The sequence below is a fragment of the Musa acuminata genome, chromosome BXJ2-5 (assembly GCF_036884655.1).
Source record: "Musa acuminata AAA Group cultivar baxijiao chromosome BXJ2-5, Cavendish_Baxijiao_AAA, whole genome shotgun sequence".
NCBI lineage: Eukaryota > Viridiplantae > Streptophyta > Magnoliopsida > Zingiberales > Musaceae > Musa > Musa acuminata.
Window position 1 is genome coordinate 7,218,311 of NC_088342.1, and position 18,284 is coordinate 7,236,594.

At 37.2% G+C, this 18,284-nt stretch overlaps 2 protein-coding genes across 2 annotated transcripts; one reads left to right on the forward strand and one right to left on the reverse strand.

Annotated features, from left to right (window-relative positions):
* The first annotated feature begins 510 nt into the window (after window positions 1–510).
* Window positions 511–2,655, forward strand: LOC103984805 (B3 domain-containing protein Os02g0683500-like). The gene has a single exon (XM_009402364.3). The coding sequence runs from the start codon at window positions 929–931 to the stop codon at window positions 1,946–1,948; it is 1,020 nt and encodes a 339-aa protein (XP_009400639.2). The 5' UTR covers window positions 511–928; the 3' UTR covers window positions 1,949–2,655.
* Window positions 2,656–12,553: 9,898 nt separating this feature from the next.
* LOC103984658 (flavanone 3-dioxygenase 2) lies at window positions 12,554–14,155 on the reverse strand. The gene is made up of 4 exons (XM_009402206.3): window positions 13,885–14,155; window positions 13,544–13,791; window positions 13,031–13,355; window positions 12,554–12,956 (listed from the first exon to the last, which is right to left on the reverse strand). The coding sequence occupies exons 1-4, from the start codon at window positions 14,080–14,082 to the stop codon at window positions 12,714–12,716; spliced, it is 1,014 nt and encodes a 337-aa protein (XP_009400481.2). The 5' UTR covers window positions 14,083–14,155; the 3' UTR covers window positions 12,554–12,713.
* Between the last annotated feature and the right edge of the window lie 4,129 nt (window positions 14,156–18,284).

Sequence of the window (18,284 nt, forward strand, 5' to 3'; positions counted from 1 at the left end):
CTCTATAGTTTGGTCTCATCAACAGCGGTAATTCACTTCTAAGCCGTCAACTTGCACTGCTTTTGTGCCAGCAGTATCTGTTTGCCTACCGTAGACCGATCATAAAAAGTCAACGCTCGCTCAACTAAACCCATCCCCAGCCAGCCTTCTGCTTCCCCAACTCCGCTGGTGTTACTGTTGACCCGCTAACTTGACAACACTTTTCTTCTTCATGAATAAGCGACGGGATACATCGAAGATGCTCAGCGTAAAATAATACACGAGTGAATGTGTTTTTGGAACGCATTGACAAATCAAGCAAAGGGTTTGTTCTTGGATTATGCAGAGCAGCTTGCCCTATTTTAGGGCTTACCACATTGTCACAAGCCGTGCGTCTGAATTCTCTCCCGGGGATGACAAGGACAAGCTCACATGAAGGCAACCACACAATGCATGGGCCCCTCGCCCTGTCCTTTCCCTCACTCCCTCCCCTCGTAAATTGACTAGCATTACTATCCTAACTTTCCCTTCTTCTTTCCATCTAATATCGCCATTGTCGGTGTGCATCTCTCCAGACTTCCCATTTGGTTCACTGGAGAAGCCAACTATACCCTATCTCTCAGCCTCCTCCTGGGAACCTTCTAAGGCAGTCGGTAGGGTGCAGAAACAAACGTCCCAAAGAGCCAAGCCGATAGTCTTTCCAAGGGGATCAACAAGAACCTGCAGCTTGATCTCTGCAATCCCTTCTACATCCCCTCTGTGGTCAAAGCTGAAGGTACCCACCTCCATCCCCTTTGATTCCTTCTCCTCGACCACAGACAGCAGGAGGGAAACAAGAAACAAAGGAATCTAGCTACATGGCAGATGTATACTAGAAGTTAGAATAGCTACCACTTGCAGTTCTGTTTTCTGTTCCTAAGAGGAGGCTTTGCGAGTTCAAACACATCAGATGGAGTTCAGTATCAGAAGAGATGGTTTTTACATGACCGAGGAAGAAAAGCAGGAGGAGAACTCCAAATACCTGTCCTTTGTTCCTTTATCTTCTTCCTTTTCCTCGTCATCGACGTCCAATGCGTTCAGATGGCATGTTGGTCCGTCCGATAGCGTAGGCCGCAGCGCCAGTGATGGCTGCAACGAGAGCAATTTCTTCACAGGTAAGGAGCACATGTTTGACAAGGTGGTTACGCCCAGCGATGTTGGCAAGCTGAACCGACTTGTGATCCCGAAGCAGTACGCCGAGAAGTATTTCCCCCTTCACCAAACGGCCAACGAGAAGGGGATGCTGTTGAGCTTCGAGGACCGCCTGGGAAAGTCGTGGCGCTTCCGCTACTCCTACTGGAACAGCAGCCAGAGCTACGTCATGACCAAGGGCTGGAGCCGCTTTGTCAAGGAGAAGAGGCTCGATGCCGGGGATATCGTCTCCTTCGGCCGTGGTGTCGGCGACTCCGGAGGTGATCACCTCTATATCGACTGGAAGCGACGGCCAGACAACCATGATCTACCCCGACTTCCACGAATTCCTCTCGCGGGTGTATCCTTGGGGCGGCCGTCAGGGCCGTGGAGCGGCAGCCCGTTCCTCATCCCTCCACCGGCAGTTTTCGACCACCGCCGCCCAGGTTTCGACTATAATGCCATGAACTCGGGTACCACTAGCGGAGATCAGTTTCTCTTCTTCGGATCTTCGTTGGCAGGGCCACCACAGTTTGGGGTGCAACAAGGCAGCGGCCCTCCGATGGCCTTTGTTAATTCGCTACCACTTCTCGGCAACCAGGCTGCGGCCAAGCGTGTTAGGCTGTTCGGCGTCAACCTCGACTGCCCCGAATCTGGTGGAGTACCTGCGAGCGCATCGCAGTTGCAGTTGAGTTCTAGTCTTCCCTTCCTCCCCTTTCCTCATGAGAGCATCGGGTCCTCGGCAGCTCCGTCATCAACGAGCAAGGAGCAGCACTTATCGTTGGATCTTGACTTGTGAAGAAGAAGAGCATGAGAAGAGAGAGACGTCACCCGCCACCTACCTGAGTAATTGAGATGAATACTGAACTGAATGTGAGAAGATCTTGAAAGTTCTTTCTGCATCGAAGGAATGGAATAATAGACAGTAATTTTTGTCTTTCTTCTTGCGATCTTCTATTCTAATTGTACGTATTTTGATTAACATATTGACCGCATCTATGATCAGATGTCTAAACCATGCCGAAATCTATTGATGCAAAACCATATATCACTCAAGACTGCTTGATTATGTTCCTTTCAGAGGAGTTTATTCTTTGTCAGGTTATTTCGGGATCATCTTCTGCAGGTATGTCTAAACTAGTCCACATGCGTTAGAATGCAACACAGGATATGGAGCTATAGAGGTTGAATGCAAATATTTTTCCGCCCACTTCTTATCTCATAATTCAGTACTCCAAATTCGTCTGTTGCTCGCTTTGCCAGTCACTGTGTGCTATCATACATGCACCGTGTGTTATCATACTGTCACTGTGTTGCTTCCATTTTCTTCTGCTTCTTTTATGTGGAAAAACAAAGTAAAAAGGGTAAGCCAAAGTTCATGAGCTTAATATACCTTCCAGGATCCATTAATGGTGTCTGTTGATCTTAAATGTGGCAGACAGTGAATAAATAGTTGCTTATTAACATTGCGGAGGATTTGCTTTGTAGCATTTTAGTGCAATTTATCTGTACAGAGCTATCCTTGATGATGATCTAATTAAGCTTTTGTAGGTGGCTGTCAGCTGAAACTGCACATATGTGCAACCTTATTATGTTGTGTGGACTCCTGAGGATGAACATTATGTCCTGATATCAAAGAACTCAGGAAATTAATTGGAGAATTCTATAGATTAATTCCTTTCATTGGGCTTGAATTTATATCGCGAAATAAGAAAACACAGCTAGTTTTGAGAGTTTATATGCAGTTCAAGGAAAAGAATTACTCTTCAAATCTCTTCAAGTCGCAAATGTTTCAAGTCATTTACTACAAATATCAGAAGCTTTGTTGTGTCTTTCCTGAATCAGGTATATCATCAGGAGTGTTACTCTTGTGCCTAAAGATTCTTTGATTTGTCTTGTTTTTCTTCATGCCTTTGACTTCTAATACTTACAGCTCTTCTCTATCATACAGAATGACAGTAGTGCCTCTCAAATGCAAACCTAATGAAGGAGATAGATTCGATTAGGCAAGTTAGTAGAGATACATTTTCATTTTGTCAAGGTAGTGCACATAATACGTTAGAAGTGCTCAATTTTGTTAGGTCCATTGAGAATCTTAATGTGGCAAATGTAACTGTGGTTAACTCTATATATATAGAAAAATAATTTAAAAGAAAGTCTTAGTTTTCATGAATTCTATATCAGGTTGAAAAGTAACGTAAAACATTTGATGTAGAGATCATCACAATAATAATATTATCATTACCTCACATTTAGCTTAACTTATTTTAAGATGAATATAGTAGATATATATTAGCAATTTTTAAGGATAACTATGACAGGAACAACTATGAGTAAACATATTGGGTGTAAGTTTTAGCTTCTCGCAAGGAAATTAATGCACCTACCGTTGCATCAGAAATTAGAACAATGCATCATTTATGTTCAAAGCTATGTCAGTCTTTGACATTTAGACTCTAATACAGCTAAAAGTTCTTTGGATTTGTCATTCTCATTGGGTCATGCTTATGTTTTGCTCATTTAACATACCAATGTGCAATGTTTTCTCCTCAAGGTTTCAACTCCAAGACTAAATAATACAAAAGTTGTATCCTAGAAGAGTATAGTTTCATAACATAACAAAACTTATTAGTGAACAGTTGGTTCTTTTAGCATTGAATTGGGCATATTTTCTCAACTCGAAAACTTCAAGCACTAGCATGGCTATTAATTATACTTAAGGTAGACAAGGTTTTGTAACGTGAGTAGTGTTGTTTGAATCTTGTTTGATGACTACTTCTTTCTTTCTTGTTTTCTGGAGCAATATCACAACTCATAGTATATATACTGCAGTCATGCTGCTTAGTGGAGGTTGTTCATCAGCTGACTTAATATCCAACTTCAGAATTGGGAGTTAAATGTGCTCTATGCACAAGACAACAATCTAGTAGTATGACTTTCTTTTCTGAAATGATACCAACTACTACTGCGCAGCAGCAGGTGCAGTTCGTGTAATCAGATGCATCCAATTCTCCAAAGAATTATGTTTCCGGAAACACTTAGGAAGAACCATCTCTTTCTTTATGAAGGGATTCAACTTGAAAGATTCTTATAGAACCAGAATCTGCATGGAGTATGAGTTCCTGCATGAGGGAAGTTGATGTATCAAAGATTCTAGTTTGGTCAGAAGTCTGCAACTCATCGAGTTCATCATCAATTAAAAGTCTCAACTGAGGTTTGTCATGTCCAACAGTCGAAAAGATCCTCAAGTTGTGTAGTCAGCACTTGTCCAACATTTCAGAACTAAAAAGCTGTGTGTGGTTTTACCTTTATAAGAATCATGAGGTCTCATCTCGGATTCTTTGACCTGTAGAAATCCATTAATGATGAGTGAATATTGTGGGCTAGACTCGAATATATACCATCTGACTCTCTCGACGAGGGACTATTCTCTTAGTCTTTTTTTGTTTTTTTCAGTCTATCTTATATTTTCCAACAAATTATAATCCTTTTGGTAACAAAGGACAAATAGGATTTGGCAAAGGAATGGAAGGAACACTACATTTCTCCAAGTAATTAACTCCAGGTTTTGGCAAACTTCCATAGCAACATCTAAACACCTCCCAGTGGAACAGGGCAAAGGATTCATAGGATGAGTTTGTCATCATCTCCTGGGTGGTCCATCTACTGAGCTGTAGAGAGGTCCTGCATATGGTCTGTAGCTTCTGTTTCAATCCCATGCATTCCCCTGCCGTCCATCGTAGGAAATGTCACTGTAGTCCATGTGATCACAAAAGCTTCGGTGATCGAGGACTCCCTGATGCCTATACATCCTCTCCCCTCACCACTACCGCCACCACCACCACCACCTCATACATGTTGCTGAGAACGGTACGTCCCTCTGCAATGTGGGGCTTACAGAATCAAACCCCCCCACGTCGGCATGTCATGTCTCTTTCCTTTGCAATGTCCTCTGAGCCCATGCATGTGGATGTTGTCTTTGCCACGTATACGATCGTCAACTTATCCTAACCAAGATTAGCACCTCCAACTTTTGGAGAGACAAGTGGAACTCGTGAGTTGTCGCTCTCAACATTTATCTGTTAGATACAAAGAATGATATATTTCGGCTGTAAAGTAGATTGTGCGTGCCCATAGATACAAACCCGGGCACTGCATGGGACCACGTTGAGCTTCTCTATGCATTGTGAGATTGCACCCTTCTTTACTTGGACCTTTTTGCAGCAACGTATCTTTAGGAAATTGAAGTATTCTTTATGGTTTTCTCTGAACAATGCAATGGCAAACGGTGCAAAGTTGATCCGTGTGGAACCCCTCATGCAAGCGCGCAGGTCATCGAGCATTAGATCATACCCATCTGCATGACTAGGGGCGTTTGAAGATTGAGAGTGTGGTGTAGAGTAAGGACAGAGGAGACAGGGTTGCAGTGGAAGAGTAATTGTGGGGAAGAAAGGGAGGGTATGCCATGGGCCCGGACCTCTGAGGAGTTGGGCGTACCACAGCCTTCACTTCCTCTGCTGCGTTGCCCACTGTGGATGCTTTTGGCATGGGACAAAAGTAGAAGATGATGGTATGCAGCATGGGCACCTCTGTGGACTTCGGGACTGAGATGGAGGATGAGAAACAGCTCACACACACAGCGCAGCATGCAAAAGGGTGGGAAGTGAGGCAGCCCATGCATTCACTTGGTATAAGGAAAGGGCCTCAAGCGTAGGTGTACCGAGCCCCCCTCAAGGATGAGTTAGATTGATGATGACGTTATCAAAGAGAATTTATCCTTGGAAAACATCTTTTCCATTACTTGTTCTTTGCAGAAAACAAGACAAAAATGAACACCTCATTATCAGATTTCTCTTCTCCAGAAAACTAAAGCTCAAGATTCATCAAGTAAACTATGTTCGGATACAAAACCAGCTTATTATTCTATTAATTTGTGTCAAAACATATAAGGTCTTCATGGTAATACCAGCTATCTTCGATCATTCTATTCTTTGAGAGAGACTTCGTTAGAGTTAAACAAAAGCTAAAGATAGGAGACCTTCTAAACAGTTCATCATGAATTAGATCAATATAATTTCTCATCTCTGCACAGTGTCTTTGGAGAGTAAGCTAGAGTTGCTTGCAAGAGTTCAGCAGTCATTGGAGAAGCCTCACCACGACTGTGATTGATGGAAGTGGACTTCATCAGAATATAAAAAGGACTGTGAGTGATGGAAGTCGAGCAGAAAAGGAAGAAAGATGAGGTTGTGGCTTTGGTGGTGGGCAACATCTTGAGGATTAGTCTTGATTTGATCTATAGTCATAGATCTTAGAATCTCCAAATGGGGAGCTGAAAGCTGTTTTTAGATTGTGGAATTAGGAGGCCTGACTTTGGTCTTCTCCGAGCGCACTAGAAAGCAAGTCTACCGCACAAAGATTGCTTGCAAACAGCTCAGCTGCAGTGCAGTGTTCTTTTCAGATGTGTGCGACTCCTCAATGCATGTTCCATGGGTTTGAAAAGCTGACAACTAAACTATGTGTGTGTTCAGTGCTAAATGGTCAATGCAAGATTAATGATCTGCTAAATCCAGGCCATATTAAGGGAACTTGTGCTGTGAGCCTAATCATACTGACTTCTATAATAGGGTCTTTTTTTTTTTTTTGAGATGGTGGTTTGCTGAGTGTTCATAAGAAAATAAAATCAATGAAAAATGGCTAATGTTCAGAAAAAGTCAAATCAATGAAAAATAAATTGTAGATTAGAGTAGTCTCACATATATTAAGTTATAATTAACATATGAATAAAAACATAAATAATATATATCTATATTATCCACAGTTAGTATATAATTTGTGATGTGTATGCTTTATAAATATAATAAATGATGTGTTTATGTTTTGTGTTTTTGAATTTGAAGTGCATGATTTCTAAAAATATTATTTTCAATATTCTATAAAATATTGGTTCAACATACATAAAAATTATTACTTGCTTTAAACATATTTTATAGTAAAGTGTAACGAGTTTAAGTATGCTAGTGAATATGAGTATGAGATTAAATTATGATAATAAACATGGATATAGTAACTAGAAGTGATGACTAAACTATAATTAACCTTAAGTGAGTTTATGAATGAGTTTAAACATAATTAAAGTAAGAAAGTTTAAGTTTTAATATCAAAGAGAATAAGCTACTTAAGCATGGCTAGAGTAGTAAAAGATTAAAAAAATATAAATAAAAAAAATGTTATACTAAAATTGTTGAAATGCATAAGTGAAATTAAAAGATTAGTTTAGATAAAAAAAACATCATATATGTAAAACCAAATTAGACATAATTGAAGTTTCTATAACCTTATAATTATATTAGTAAAAGAAGGAAAAAAATTAAAATAAGGTCAAATGGGATTGAACCTAGACCTCAAGCTAACATCGTAAGTATTTCTATCTTATTTTGATCTCATCTTCATTACCAATTTGATAACTCATGACCCTTTTATTCTTTAGTCATTCTTTTGTTCATTCTTATGGAGGTTAGAAACCCTAGCTCTATTGTAGGTTGAAATAAATAAAACTTAATTCTTCCCTTGTTATATTTAATTTAAAAGTCAGATGGACTCAGTTCTTAATGTTATATTTTTATTTTGCATATGTGGTATTATTATAGGGTTATGTTTGTTAAAGAAGTCGTAAGAAGACGAGTTTACTCTTAAATATATTCTATGAATGATTTTGAAATATTATAACATAAAATAATACATTCTTCTTTACATAAAATTTTACGGATAAAGATACTAGTATCTCACCTAAGTGATTAGGTTGAGAAGTCAGTATGTGCAGGCCACATATATGAACGATGACATATGAGCATTTGTTTGTTTATTACTTTTGAATATATTGTATGAGTATTTTTTTTATTTGGTTATAATTATGTACATGTATTAAAATTACTATGTACAAAGAGAATTATATCATTTTACTTAATAAATTAGTATTATTATTTTTAAAATTATTTATTTTTCTGTTATACTCGCATTGATAGCGGTAAAAGAACTAAAAAATAATATCCTGCCTTAATCATACATATAGGGTATGATTGAGATTAGAGGTAAGATGTTATAACAAAAGACTTATTGTAAAGATTTCATAGTGAACATGTCTCATATTAGGGTCTACTCCCATCAAATGAATGGTTCATATTGTGCATTAATTTGAAGGAACCGGTAGGTTATTCTGATAATTTTCGGTGTATTGTGCTCGAAGGACAACAGATGTGTAGGATTTGGAAATGGGTCATTCGGAGGCCCAATTTGGAAAGCCTATTGCAACCCATGCGACAGTCCAGTTCAAGTTGAATGGTTGCGGCTTGCGACCACGAAATGAAGGAATGCGATGATCCGAAAGACCCACCTCACATCAAAGCATATTAAATTGTATATGATGTTCAAAGTGATGGGGATATAAACGGGAATAACCTTTGTATATGAATAAATATTAGAAGACCATAATACGCAGCAGAATTAAATGGAACCACAATCAAATAGAACACCAAGATATAAGTGGAAAACCCTTTCATTGTGAAGGGTAAAAATCACGAGGCAAACTAGAGATAATCCACTATGAGAATAATGAATATACAAATCTCAATCTCTTGCCCTAAACCCTAGCAACAATCACTAGAGAATAATTGGGATACAAGGATCACGTCACTGCCTATAATATCTAAAACCTCCCCAAGTAATCACAGATCTAACCTGAGATGAGAACACTACTAGATGATTGAGAACAGGCTCTCTGTGTTGTCCTTGTCTTCTTTCCTTTCTTTCTCTTCCTTTTCTGCCTTGTTTTCCTCTTTTTCTTTGAAATCCCGTGACTGTTTTCTTCTCCCACGTTGCTGCCCTATTTATGCTTTTTTCTGCCTCCAAAACGCAGCCACCACACCCCCCTAATGTTAATTAGGGTTAGATTAAGAGGGGGTGAGCTGTGGGCTACCCAAGCCCACTATGGGCTGAATTTGTGGGCTGCCAGCCCAACACAAAGGCCAATTGAGGACAGCACCATTAGATAACTCTCATGTTTGAAACAATTTTCCTGCTTTTTTCAAGATAGTTGTTCTCATTTATTGGACAATCAAATGATTAAGTAACATAGATTATGAAGAAAGTGAGTAGTAGTACAATCCTTTCTCAAATAGTAGTAACAAGATACTAAACTTCTCAAAAAAAAAAAAAAAAAAAAACTTAAAAGACTCTTAAACTTGACTTAAATACTTAAGGTTTGAATTGATCTACGTATAGATACCACCTATTTATAGTTGTAAAATACAAGAGTCCCTAATCTCTACAACTCTATCTAATCTTATTTGAAATCTTCTAAAACATATTTTAAACTAAGAATTTTTTATCCATAAAACTCTATCTAATCTCATTTAAAATATAAAATATTAATATATGATCTTCCAAAATATACTTTAACTTCTTAACACTCTCCCTTAAAGTATACTTTTGAAGATAAGTCTCGACTTAATATGTAAGGTCACGCCTATAACTACCACCAAGTATAGGATCACCAATAGAAGATCGATCAAAATGTTCTCCAGAGTGCATGTGAATGTTACCATCCAGATCATTTCTTATACTGCCCGGAAATCTACCTAAATCAAGTTGCTATATTCAAAAATTTCTAGCACCATCGAGAATACCTCTTGATCCAGAGCCTGATCCAAACTTATTAGATGGAAGACCACTGAAATATTTAACTAGAATTTATGTAGAAAACACAATATCCACGTGACGATCGAATTTCATAATAGCATCAAATTCCTTACAGAAACCAACAACACTTTGATATAAGATCCCAAGTTTTATTTTTACAAAGAGCATTCATTTCTTCGTTACATCCTTCCACACTTTAATATCTTTGGCTTTATCAAAACAAATAAGCTCAAGATCGATTCTAAAAATAAATAGTGACATGTTTGCGGTGTCTCCATCTTTGTAACATGCTAGTTTGACAATTATTTTTTTTTATCTTCTCAATGTTAGAATTTTCTCTTTATGAACATCATTATTCCCTTTATCACTTTGCTCTATCATTAGTGATAAAAAAATAACAAGAGTAGATAAAGATAACAAAGAAGATCAGCCAAAATTCATACGAGCTTTAGATGACAAAAGAATCTTAACCACAAGCTTTGAACATGTATCATTTTCACTATTATGATTGATATTTTTTAAAAAAAATTACTTATGAAAGATAATAATAAGAAATTTTATCAAACACAACACTTTGAGATATCACATACCTATGTGTTTGTGGATCCATGCATTTCTAATATTTCTTCATTTTATCATAGTTAATAAAGACACATTTTTTAACCTTAGCATCAAGCTTACTTCTCTTTAATTTTGGTATGTAAACATAGTACGAAAAATTAAATACTTTGAAATGTTTAACATTTGATTTCTCACCAAACATGAGCTTATATGGAGAATTCAGATTGATTAGACTAAGAAGAGCATATGTCATGCATTCTGCCCCTAAGGCTTTAGGTAAATTCTTTGTATGAAGCTAATATTTATAAATCTCCACGATATGTGGAATCTTTCATTCAATAATATCATTTTGTTGTGATGTATGCGCACATATAAGTTATCTTTTGATGTTATACTCTTTGCAAACAAAGAAGAATCTATCTCTGCCATTAACAATACACAATCTTTTAATTATTCTTTTAAGTGCACTTTCAACTGTTAATTTGAACTTTTGAAATTTTAAAAGAACTTTTGATTTTTCCGTCACAAAATACATCCAAGTGAACATTATAAAATCATCAATAAAGAGAAACATATAATGAGAGTTTGAATAAGATAGTGTTTGAGTATGACCCATTATATTACTATGAATAAGCTCCAAAAGAAATTTATATCGTGAAAGTATTCTATCAAAAGGTTATCTATGTACTTTATCATATTGATACCCTTCACAAATTGAAAGACCATTTACTAAACTTTTTTGCATTATAATATTCAATTAAAAAAAATATATGACTAAGTCTAGCGAGCTAGATTGATGCATCATTTTTACTCATCTTATTAATATAAGAGGTTGATGTTGACAAAATATATAAATCTTTGACCTTTTACCTGTATTATACCTGTATTTAATTCTTTTATATTACGAAGAAACTTGATTTTATTAAGACAAAAAAGAATATAATTTTCAGCATCAACTACGTTTGCAAAAGAGAAGATATTTTTCTTCGTACTTGGAACATGGTACATACTCTTCAACATAATATGATCATTATCTTTATTTGAGATTATGATAACATCGTCCTTTTTTACTTGGTGAACAGTATTATTTGTTGTGATAATTACATCATTATCTTCATATTGATGAAGATTTATGAATTTGTTATCATCACCAATAAGATGATGACCACATTCTGAATCACCAATCCAGTCATTTTCAGAATTAATAGATATCATTGTCTCGATAGTTTCAGCCATAAAGTATTTGCCTTAATCTTTATCAGTAGCATTAGAATTATCTTTTTTATTTGTAATATTTTCTTCTTTAATCTTCACACGATGGTTTTTCTTGATATGGCCTAACTTGTCACACCTATAATACTTAATTTTCTTTCTATTTAAACCATTGTTCGAAGAAGACTCTTGCTTGTTGTTAGCATCATTTTTCTTCTTTTTTATTATTATCATTATCCTTTTTATTATTTATAAAAAGGGTATCTTCATCTCCCCTGAAGTAGAAACTCTTACTATTTGAGGAGTTAGGGATTCCCGAGAAACAAAAAGATTTTCTAACTCTACTACAAATGATTGTTAAACCCATCTTTGGATAAATGTAACATAAGGAATATATTATTTTCGAAGATCATGAATAATATAACATTTTATTTGTGCATAAGAAATAGGCTAATATGGATCTAAGAGTGATATCTCTTGACATAAATTTTTAATCTTAAAAAAATATTGAGAAATTAAGAGATAACTTTGGATATTATTTATCAAATCATTCTCTAAATATTAAAGCCGAGTGATATTCTTTTTGTTGAATAATGTATCAAGAGTAATCCAAATCTTTGTGATTTGCAATGAATAATGTGTTCAAAGAGATCATGATAAATAAATCTTTTTATACAAATTTAGCTTTTGCTTTTAAAGTCTTACATCTCTTCATGGCGTATCTATCTGGATCATCTAGTGATGTTATTGCATTGCCACCAACCACATCCCATACATCTTCTCCTAAGACAAAACTCCAAATAAGTCTTTCAATCCACCTAACTTGACTATAATTTTTCATAGTAAAAAAAGATTATCTTCTTCACCAAAGAGATCTTAAAATATAGATTTCCACCTTTATAGCTCTGATAGTAAAATATAAGGAAAGAAGGGATCATATGCAAGTGCAAACCATTCTCAAATAGTAAAATATATTTTAAACTAACAATTTCTTATATCTAAGACTTTATCTAATCTTATTTAAAATATAAAATATTAATTTATGATCTTTCAAAATATACTTTTATTTGGTTTCGGCTGTGCCTTCGTTTGTACAATTAGCTTTGGAACAGCTCTAAGCAGGGCTCCTCATCCAAGTTCCTGCTCCAAAACTTCTTGTAGTACTCCTCATAAGTGTAGCTCCTGTACATGGCCGGAGATCCCTCGCTGATGAGCCTCTCTGGAGGGCTGATGATTGCATAGTTACACGGACAGAGAAATGATGCCACCGATATCCTTTCCTTCTCTGGGTTTACCACAGCTCGGTGCAAAACACTCTTGTACTTACCATTGGTCAACGCCTGCAATGACATAACCATTAAAGCTAATGGCAACGCAAGAATATATGGATCATCAGCAAGCCAAGGGTGGTCACCTGTAGCTGATCGCCGATGTTGATGACAAATGCGTGGGCAAGGGGATCTACGGCGATCCATCGGCCATCTTTAAGAACCTGCAAGCCAGCCACGTCCGGATCCGGCAGTAGAATTGTGAGAGCATTCGGATCCGTGTGGGCTGGCAGACCGTATGTGAGCTGCGGCTGCGGGCACCTGGGGTAGTAGTTTATGGCCATGTGCTGTCCTTGCTCGCCCAGCGCCTTCACCAAGCAGTCCTCCTCCAGACCTAAGCTCAGAGATATTGCTTCCAGGAGACGAAGGCCCAGTTGACGGACTTCCTTGCAGTACGCGCTGACGACTTCCCTGCCAAAGAACAATATAAAGTCATCGCAACTTTAGGGTGTATTAAATTGATAATACTTCAACTGTTGTTGGTGAAAGTTCTTAGATGAGAGTAAAGTACTAAGCCCATAGAGCACGTCATGCACATTTGAGGAAGAAGAGAGGACAGAGCAGGAGGAGGAGAACACTCAATTAATCTTAGTTCTCACTTGAAGGAAGAAGGATCACAAGGCCACTCCGGCACGTACTCCTCGAGAGGGTAGCAATGGAGACGAAGATAGTCTCGCCAATTACGGATCGTCTCCTTCCGGATGTTGGAGCTCGTTGACAGCCTTACCTTCTTGGTTGGATCATCCGAGTAGAGCTTGGCCTTCTCCGTCGGAGGGAGGTGGAAAAATTCTCGAGCGACCACCAGCAACCTCAGCATCAGCTCAACTGGCACTCCATGGTTCACCACCTATACACGAATATAAGCCAGTAATCATACAGCGCACTCCCAAGTCTGAACACGGTAGAATCCTGTGCTGTATGTATGTGTGTGGGAAGAGACCTGGAAGAAGCCGTAAGATCGGCAGGCATGGCCGATTTGAGAGACAACGTGAGACCTATCGGGAGCCCCCATATCGATGGCGGGGATGTGGGCGTCGCTGACGACTTCAGCGAGAACAGGTCTTTGATCCTCCGGCCGGATGTAGTTCTCCGGGAGGCTATGGTAGTCAGGAGCGGTGGAGAGAAGTTGGTCGGCCATGGAAGGGAGGCACAGATCTAGAGAGAGAGAGAGAGAGAGAGAATACTTGGACAGCCGAGGAAGGTCGAGGTTGCAAATGAGGGTGATATATTATAAGGATACATTGCACCAATGGAACTATTCAAAGGATGGCGTTGGTCTTGTGGTCAATAATAAAAGAGAGTCTCGATTTTTTTTTTTTGATAATTACAAAAAAAAATAAAATAAATTATTATAAGATTCGTTAAAAATTCCTAATAAAAAATCTGTCATTTTTTAATTCGAAAAGAAAATGATAGGAAAGCAATCCCTCCATCCTACTCTCCATAAAAGTCTCAATGATCCATCTATATTCTAAATAAAAATTACATATCGATAATTGATGTGGTGAGATGAGACGATAAGTGAAGACTAAAAAACAGTGAGTTGGAGACCATTAATAACTTCTTTATGGTCTTAATTGACATCATAATATTCCGTCATTTTTGGCCTTTAAAATACACGACGACGACGTCACCAGCGGTAGAAGTGCCACTGTCATGCCGAGCCAAAAAGACTCGTCGAAGTCAACTTTAGTTGGGTCGGTGTCGCGCCAATTGCGGTCGGAGAACGATCGGGAAAATTGATCGGTTCACGTTCAGCATTGTGACTGAAGGCGTCTGCGGTGGATGTCACCCACACCGGTAAATGCAGTATGCGTCAGACAACATTAATAAATATTTTAAAGTTTTTAGAGTCTAATTGTTTTATAAAGATTTAAAAAAATCATAGTCTCATTAAAAAAAAATAAGATTTAGTTATCCTATAAATATCTAATGTATATTTAGGTTCTAGTGGGAAAAACAATAAATATTTTGATGTTCCTATGTTTCTCTTTTTATTGTGTCTGACGGAGAAAAAAAAAATTTTATTTTTAGATTTATATGAGAGGATATACAAGGCGATTTGTGTTTGAATATGAATAACTCAGTGATCTTATAATTTATTCACATGATAAAAATTTTGATTTTTTCTACGAATAACCATGAGAGTTGTCAAAAAATATTATCTTACATCATTTTTCGAATATATTTTTTTATTATTGTTCGAAGCGATTTCTTTTTATTTTGGAAGCTTTTCTCCCTTCCCACACATCCAATTATCATCCTTGTAGATATTTAGAGGATGTACTATGGATTGTAGTTGAATAGAGATTTCAAGCTATATTTATATAAATTAATGTTATCATGAATTATGGTTATCCGACATATAAAAAAGTTTCGACTAACTTGAGTTCAATCGTTCTGAGCCTATAGTAAGCATCTGAATAGGAGTTAAAAGTGATGCATACCCAACAAAAGCTCATATGATGTTTTTAAGTCATTAAGTGAATTCAAACGATTAGAAAGTAAAAGTAATTTGATCTAAATATTTAAATAAACATAATAATAATATATTTATTAAATCCTTATAAATCAATTTTAATCTTGTTTACTTTTTATGCCGGACTAATCAAGCTAATCAAGTACTCCTCGTATTGTAAGGAGGTCTATTAAACCATTACTTGGAGTGCATCTCATGTTAACGAGACAAAATAAATCTGATCAGATTGATAGAGTATTCGAGATGATATTAGGTTGATGCTAATGTAAACATGATGCTCGATTGATGATGTGTTGAATTGACAAAAGTATCCAATGAGATAAGAAGTGACGCTAGATCGAGTTGGATTTTAGTCGATCTTTGTTGGATCGACTAAAGCCCATTGTCTCCGTTCTTCTGCCGTGCTGGAAGGGCGTGAGTTCGTCCGCACTTTCTCATGTCACGGACAATTTTAATTGCCCATCGTGGACTTCAAGCCGGCTTGACGGCGCTCGTTCAATATTTATTGCGCCTTACGAGCATCCAACTAACACGGATTCATTTTTTCTAATGCATCGCGTTTGATTCGTACAACCTGTTTGATCTCATCTTTACGTGTCACCAGTTGGCCAAGTAGATGAACATGCACACACACGTTGTCATCCCAAGTGTCGAGAGGTGGAGTCAAGTCAACTCGGTGCTTAGAATAGATTGGCCTCATCCCGAGCAAGGTAAGGCTGCATGCCGATCACCGAGAGGCACACCTTTCTTCGTCGGAGCAAGTTGTTCCACGAAATGTTAGAACTCTGAGGATGAAGACACTCGGGTTGACATGTCCTATTCATAGGCTGCATGCTGATCACCGAGAGGCACAACTTTCTACTTTGGACCAAGTTGATCCACGAAATGTAAGAACTTCGAGGATGAAGACACCCGGGTTGACATGTACTATTCATTACGTTGACTTGACTTGGGGGTACACATCCTGAGTCAAGTCGTCGGGTAAGTTCCCGGAAGCTTCCTTTGCATCCGGCGACCGCAATTTACTTTGCAGGTGCGGCATTCTCGGTGAATGGGCTGAGATATCTTGAGCTTGTATTCGTTACGTGCAATTTACGTCTCAGAAGAATATGTGTGTGTGTATTGATGAAACGCGACCCTTCATCATCTTCACGTCCACATCGACCGACCGCTCAGTAAGCGGGTGAGCAATCCTGACCCGAAACAGCTGTGTCAATGGCTTTACTCGGACTTATATACATTTGCGCATGACCCTCCAAATCAATTGATAGGGATAATATCGTAGGCGACATCCCAATTCCAATCACTAGAAGAAGATAAAACGTTTAAACCGCTAAAGTCGGATCTTGACAAAACAAAAAACAATTTTTTTCTAAATATTTTTTCTAATTGCTTGTGGTTAAGAAGGAACACATGTAAAGACTTTCGAGGCATGATTCTCGAGGTTAAATCTTTCATCGTTGTTTTTATTTTTAAAAATTTGAACGTCGAAGAGATCACGTCAAAAATCTATCTAACCTTAATATTTTATTTTATAGATCGACTTAGATCGAAGATAGAAATCCTCATCGGTGTAATTAAAGACTCGTTGCACATGTTAGATTCGAACTAAATTAGGTTATCTAACCATCACTGGCATCCTTCTTATGAATCTATCACTCACCTAGCTAGCTATATGAAAGCCATTAGTGATGGCCATTTTTATCTGTTATATCATAGATCCACACTTGTAGTATGTCTCCAAATCATGTACTTCTATTTAATTTTGGGTTCATCCAATTTAGATGGCAATTTTAGGGACTTCGTTGCAGTTTGAAATTAGGCAGGATTTACATCCCCTTAATGTATGTTGTATCGATTGTTCGTTGCAAGTAGTGTCGTGAGCTTTTAACGGCCCATCAATGTGCCATTACGCCAATAGTGGTGAAAATTTTATTCACTTGGATTATTCGTTTACCAAATTTTATGTATCTCTATTAATGTGAAAATTATTAGTGATACCGTGTGTATCATTTGTTAACGATCGAAATCTAATACCACTATGATCAAAGGTATTATCTATTTTAAACGATCAATTTAATTATTTGAATCATAATAAAGGATTTTTAAATTCTTTTGTTCGTCGTAATTATTCGTCCATCGAAAAGAATCAAGTTGGATGACAAGATACCTTTCCAATTAAATTCAACAACCCGTTCGATCCAGAGATATGATAGCAACATGAATAACAATGTCTCGATCGATGATGACAACAACATCGAGGAGTCGATAGTATTGTCTATATAATTTGATGGTGGTGCATGAACCAATAAGTGTTATTTTACACGTACCACCTAAGATTTAGATCATAGAGCTCAATAAAATATTGATCAATTTTATACATGAAATGGGAACATGAAAGCAATATTTGATTTTGAGCAGATACGACAGAATCTACACGATATAAACACAAATCGAATCTCATCATACTATCACATTATAGAGAATCTTGTAACCAATAACTATACAGTGATAATTGATCATATTTTTTCGAACAATAGTATGGTGATTGATCTTATAATATGAAGCAGTAGATCATGATAAAAAATAGAAGTTTTGACATTCTTCATGGCACCAATATATTACACAACCATCCTTGTCTTATAAGCTATATCGAACACATGTAATTCATGATGATCAAACTACGATTATCATCACATCGATACACCAATGATATACAATGTATCAGTATAATATGTTGTAAGATCATTTTCAAGCTTGGGTCCAACAAATATATAGGATCGAGGATATCGATCCATTGTTCGTAGAGTCTCATTATTCTTTTTGGTAATAAAATCAAATATATCAATCGATTGATTACT